Below are 6000 nucleotides of genomic sequence, written 5' to 3'. Positions count from 1 at the left end.
CCAATTGAAAAGTTCAAGATGTTGTGTAGGAGCCACATCAAGCAAGAAAAAAATAAAACATAGTATATTTATATGTAACAATAAATTAGTCATTTGTAAACTTAAATGTACAAATTACTAAAATAAAATCAATAAATAAAAAAAAAATAAAGTAAGTAGGCTCCTATTTGCGAGCTTCCAGAGAGAAAAAAATATTTTTATAAATGTTGTCTATGACCAAAATGTCAAACTGCGGCTGCGCTTCTGGAAAACGCTGGAAAAAATCTCAAAAGTCGAAACGTCGGAAAGTCGTATTTCGATAAATTCAGCGGTGTTGCACAAAATTTTGACTAGCTTTGTCTAGCCAGGTACATAGATATTATTTGTGCAGTTGAATGCATTGTTTACGTTCCCGATCTCTGATTGTGTTTGGAGCATTTGGATTTACACCCGGTTTTCGCAGAGTCACTTTCCCGTGAGTACACTTTAAGGTTATATTGATCTCAAAGTATAATATTATTTCATATCACTCAACGTTACATGTAATAATTTAACGACCATTTCTAAGTTATGTTTAACGGAGCGATGAAATAACATCGATAAACCATCCGTTACAGGCGTATAATTTTCCAGACGTCATAATTATTTCGCGGCTGCCAAATCTTATTGTGTTTCTCCTTTGTAAAGATTTTCACGCACTAGAATAGTGGTTTCGCTTGCTGGAGTAGTTACCTAACTCGGTAACTTACTATTATTTGTTTTTGAAATTCTATAATACTGAAATTGATATTGTTACGTCAGAGTTACCGGTTACTGTAACTCTCAGTAACGCCCTGGTGAAAGACCACCGTTCAAAAGTTGCTTGAAGTGGCTTTGGAATATATTTTACATCATTTAGTAAATATTTCACTAACCACTGCACTTTTAATTGGCACATATTATGGAAAATATACTTCCTTTCAACTGAATTACTACAAGAAACATATGTCGGGATAGATAGATATTCAATTAAAGTTCAAAATTCACCCTAAAACGATCCATTTGCCATTCTTTTGTATGGAATGACGCTTGCGGTATTTTCGTGGCAATCTAAATATGCTTAAATTTTAACCCAAACTAAGAATTTAATAACCTATTTTGTGCAAATAAATAGTTGTTTCTTGTAGTAATTTCCATAATCTGTGCTTAAATGTGCGGCGGTTGGGGAAATAATTACCCAATATTTATGCATATGCCTACCATGCAACCCCTCTTCTATCTCAGGTCATGATATTGAGCTAGGTTTGACTCACAGGCAGACTTTATTGCAAATATTATGTTAATTGCTGTATTTTATTTGTGCAGAAACAAAATAACCTCCGTATCCCTGTCGCGGTACATCCACAGCAAGATGGTTGCAGCTCCCCCTGCTACGGTCGCCCCCGCGGCCCCCAAGGCGCCCCCTGCGGCAGCCCTGGAGGGACAGGTGGCACGTCGTTGGGACGGCATTGCCAAAAGTCGGGAAGATAAGCGGGACTATCGGTGAGCGAATTCTAATCGTTATTTCCTTTATTTGTATATAATGAGAGGGAATTTTTAAAACTTGTAACTAATTGATGTGTTGGAATTATCCCAGAATTTTTATCAAGATAAATGATTAAGTAGAAACCTACCAACACCGAGGGTTTTAAATGTTTCATAAAAAAAAATTTACTGGAATTCTTTACTGTGGTGGAGAGTCATATTATATATATATATATTTTTTTAATATAGGAGACGGTTTACACGTAGTTCCCGTGAGCACTTAGGCCATAGGCCCATTGTGCTATCTCCCATTTTACCTCAATCCTTTAACAACAACCCGGTCCCTTTTATAAAGATCACCAGGGTTGTTATTGGATATGTGGCTATGTCTTATGGTTCCACAATGTGTTTCGTGAGCGGGACATTGGCACCAAAGGTGAATTGGAGTCTCTTCATCCTCTTCACATTTCCTGCATCTGTTGGTGTTTTCCACTCCCAACCACTGCATGTGTCTCCTGAGATGGCAGTGTCCCGTTAGTAGTCCTACCAGTTCCCTCAGCGAGTTTCTGTCTATATCGAGTAGTTGTCTGGTTCGCCTTGGGGCTGGTCCGTTTATGAGTACTTTGGATTGCCTCATTCCGGGTGCCCTTTCCCATTCCTCCCAGTGCCGGGATTTGTCCCACCTTTCAATATATATTTTAGTGTGGCAAGCTGCTACTCGTACGGCCGGCTTGGATCCCGCAAGTGGTGCTTTCGCCCCTTTCGTTGCTAGTCCTGGTACCCATATCAGAGTTATTTTATTGATGGTAGCAAGTTCTTCAAGAATGGTTTTGCATTCCATCACCAGTCTGGAGTTGCATCGGTTACTTTGCAGTGCCATTGGCTGCCTGGCTATCAGAGCATATGCCATGTTCTTATTCCTGTAGCCGATACGTATGTTATCCCTTGCACAACCTACTATGGCATCCATCTCAGCTTGAAATACAGTGTTCCTAGAGGTATACTAAGTTCCCTCTTGGAACCCTGCAAACAGACCCCGGCTCCTGTTCCCTCTTCCATCTTGGACCCATCTGTGAACCAGATTAGGTCCTGTTTGTTGGTAGGACCTGGACCATGTCCCATTCCTCCCTTGTGTGGTAAGTTACTCTAAACTGCTGTTTGAAGAAGTATTCAGCTTGTTTGCCGTCCTGCCTCATTCCAGCTGTTGGACTGATCGCCCTCATATTATATTTATTTAAATAATAAAATAGGAAACACTATCATGATGGTACGGAGGTACCGAAACCGGTAGACTTTAAAATATCAATAAAGTGACTTCAAACAAAGTGTTTCCTATTTTATTATTTAAAATGTCAAGTCACAATGTGTTTGCTTCTTTTGAAAAATTTATATTTATTTATTTATTTAAAAGCCATAAAATGGCTTTTACAATAGAGTGATTACAGAACAAGTAATGTGTACACAAAAATATTATTGCAAGTGATACAGTTGTTAATAGAATAGTGTAGTAATAGTTGAATGAATACTAGGTTTGTATAAGACCTGACAAAACTCGAGGTATGAGGTGTTTATGATAATGAATAGTAATTAATATAAAGTAAATTCTATTAAGGCCTGGAATGTTATAATAACAGAGAATGTTTTATTTGAAAAAAGTGACTTTTTAGCATGTATAATCTAGCAAAATATGTATTATAATAGAGTAATTAGTAGTGAGTTTATTGTTGCCTTCAAAATTAATTCTACTTGGAATAGCTGGGCAAGTATCGCAATTTGGCTTTAGTAAAACAGGGCTGTCAACGATTTTATGATACTTTTGGATAAGAAATAATTTTTTTAATAAAATTGTTTTGTTTCCCGACTATGCACCGGTGCCGAAGGGATTAATGACGCTAATTTCTTACCAGTAGAACAAGTATGGCTTTTCCACATGACGCCTGTAATCTCAAATCTAGTCTTCCAAAGGGCCACCCATTTCTGCACAGCATTGTGGGCACATCTGGGGCCCCAGATCATAGGTGACTACTAATGCAAGTGACTTGCGATTGGTACAGGGTCAGTAGTTGCACGCTACATATTACATTTGTGTATTATCATGTATTTCATATATATATATATATATAAGCGTGATTCGTTTTTTAAATTTTTTTTGATTGGCTTGTCATTGTAATAAGTTTATAAATGGTATGTAAAAGTCACCCCTCTCCGAAAGGTGACTTTGACCACTATTTTTTTGATCCCCCAACAAATTGTGTTCATCTATATCTCGATGTTTTAAACATGTGCAGTAAAATCTTCAAAAACAAATGAATTTAGTTTAAAAAAAAAAAAAGTTATTTAGTTTCAAAGTGTTAAATTCGGATATGCAGTCGATCTAAGTCGAACAAAATCGAATCGATATTTTAAATTTTTTATTTTTTTATTTATATTACACGCCCATAGTGGCTTTTACAAACATGTGATATAATAATAATAATTTAGCACTAATATAACAAAAGCTAACATTAATATTTATTTATGAGGTATGTTATTATAGCCTTCTTGTAACTATATTCCGTGCAGTTGAACACATCAACTACTTCTGAGAAAACATTGCCAACTGCATGTAATCTAGGTACAAGCGAGTATCTAAATGACTCGGTCCTGATATTTTTGTTGCAATAAAAAATAATTTTAGATCGACTAGTTCTTGTATGTATATGAAAGGTAATTAGACTCAATAAATCAGGGCTGTCTATAATACCATTAACAATTTTATAAATAAAAATCAAGTAGGAAACAAGTCTTCGATCTGAGAGTTTTAATAAGTTTATTTCTTTCATCAAGTGATTGTAGTTTATTGTTTCAATTGGTAGACCGAATTTATAGTTGATGAATCTTAGGAATTTATGCTGAATTTTTTCGATGGAGTCAGAGTGGATTTTGAAGTGAGGGGACCAGATAGAAGAATTATATTATATTATATATTTATAGAGCCTTTCCATTTGTTGGCGAGGCCTCTATTGGGCCTGAAACTGTCACCGTAGATCAGTGGCCGTTTCATGTCAGGACTATACCACTCTACCAAGACAAACTTAGCCAAGACTAACTTCTTTACAGTGGCCTGGAGTTGAAGAACCGCATGAAGATCTTACTGGTCAGCGATCCCACTACAGATAAATCAGCCGCTGCCATGGACGTCAACATTGGTAACTAAATAATCATATTAATTTATTTATTTAATATCAACGGTATAAATATACCATAAACTCTAGAAAGATGTTCGCAGTGCACCAAATCAAAAACATGATGCATTGTATCTATTTACAATCACTCGCTTTTGATAAGTTGATATTCAATAAATTATATCAAAAATAGCGATAACGGAATAATTATATAATTTAATAACACACAATAAACATTTTACTTTTAGATTTTCAAATTATAAATGCACACAAAAGATCACAATCCACTGTAAACATAGCTAATTTTAACAAAGTCAAAATAGGTAAATAGATAATATGACATGCCATGAGATGTTTGCATTTCGTTCAAACCCTTAGTAAGAAATACTTGGCTCGTGCCCTTTCTCCGGAATGGTTTGAATGATTCCCAGGATGTTGGTATGTCCAACGGTGTCGCACTGTGGCTATCATTTGTCGCGCGATTCGCTCTAACTCGCGCAAAACAGATTGTAAAATAAAAATGTTCCCCTAACAAGCGACATTTCGCATAACGAGTGACGCAGAACGGGGAAGTCCCATCTTCACGTAACTCACTCGTGTGCCGGGACTTCCGCGCCAATTCGTCAGTGTACCAGTCTGATTAGTACTCATTCTGCCAGCACGTTAGTGTCGCATGACACACATTTATCCAAACTTGTGTTCAGACATTATTTGTAATTTTTTTTTGCGCAAAGTTTAATAACCCTTGCAAAAATGTCCCTGATAAAAAGTCACAAGAGAATAAAAGTATCTGTAGATATGAAACATAAATAATTGAAAAGCGAGAACGAGGTGTGATCGTGGCTGATCTAGCGCGCACATACAATCTGTCTACATCCCATCCTCAAGGACAAAGACAAAATTAAGAAGATGGATGGATGCTTCAAAGAGAGGGTTAAGAATGTCTACGAAACGGTTACCTACTCTTGATGATGTTGAAAGGTTGCTTCTCATATGGATAAACGAAAAGCAATTGCAAGAATTGATTGAATTGAGAATTGAAACAAACAGAACAATTGAGAAGGCAGAAGTTATTTTCGCCGACCTCGTTAAGAAGACGCCAGGATCATCAACTGCCGAAAAAGAAGTACAATGGATGGTTGGAGAAATTTTGAAGAGAAGAAGCGGCATCCACAGCGTTGTGAGGCACAGTGCAGCAGCAAGCTCCGACACAAAGGCATCAGAGAACTTCATCGGCGACTATAATAAGCTTGTAGATTCAGAGGGTTACCTGCCGCAACAAGTTTTTGATTGTGACGAGATGGGTCTCTTCTGGAAAAAGATGCCAAGGCGAACCTATATAACAGCAGAGGAG

General features: G+C 36.9%; 1 protein-coding gene across 1 annotated transcript in view; it reads left to right on the top strand.

Moving 5' to 3' along the window:
• The first annotated feature begins 243 nt into the window (after nucleotides 1-243).
• LOC149408725 (insulin-degrading enzyme-like) overlaps nucleotides 244-6000 on the top strand; it is a 39233-nt gene continuing 33476 nt past the window's right edge. The window contains exons 1-3 of the mRNA XM_089650476.1: nucleotides 244-454; nucleotides 1324-1500; nucleotides 4582-4670. Coding sequence (XP_089506602.1) covers nucleotides 375-454; nucleotides 1324-1500; nucleotides 4582-4670 — 346 coding nt within the window. The 5' untranslated portion in view covers nucleotides 244-374. The remainder of the gene's footprint in view (nucleotides 455-1323; nucleotides 1501-4581; nucleotides 4671-6000) is intronic.

This window comes from Hesperophylax consimilis, unplaced genomic scaffold (assembly GCF_061612785.1).
Source record: "Hesperophylax consimilis isolate HC1 unplaced genomic scaffold, BYU_Hcon_1.0 scaffold_104, whole genome shotgun sequence".
NCBI classification, from domain to species: domain Eukaryota; kingdom Metazoa; phylum Arthropoda; class Insecta; order Trichoptera; family Limnephilidae; genus Hesperophylax; species Hesperophylax consimilis.
Note: the sequence above shows the minus strand (reverse complement) of the source record. Positions and strands in the feature narration are given on the sequence as shown.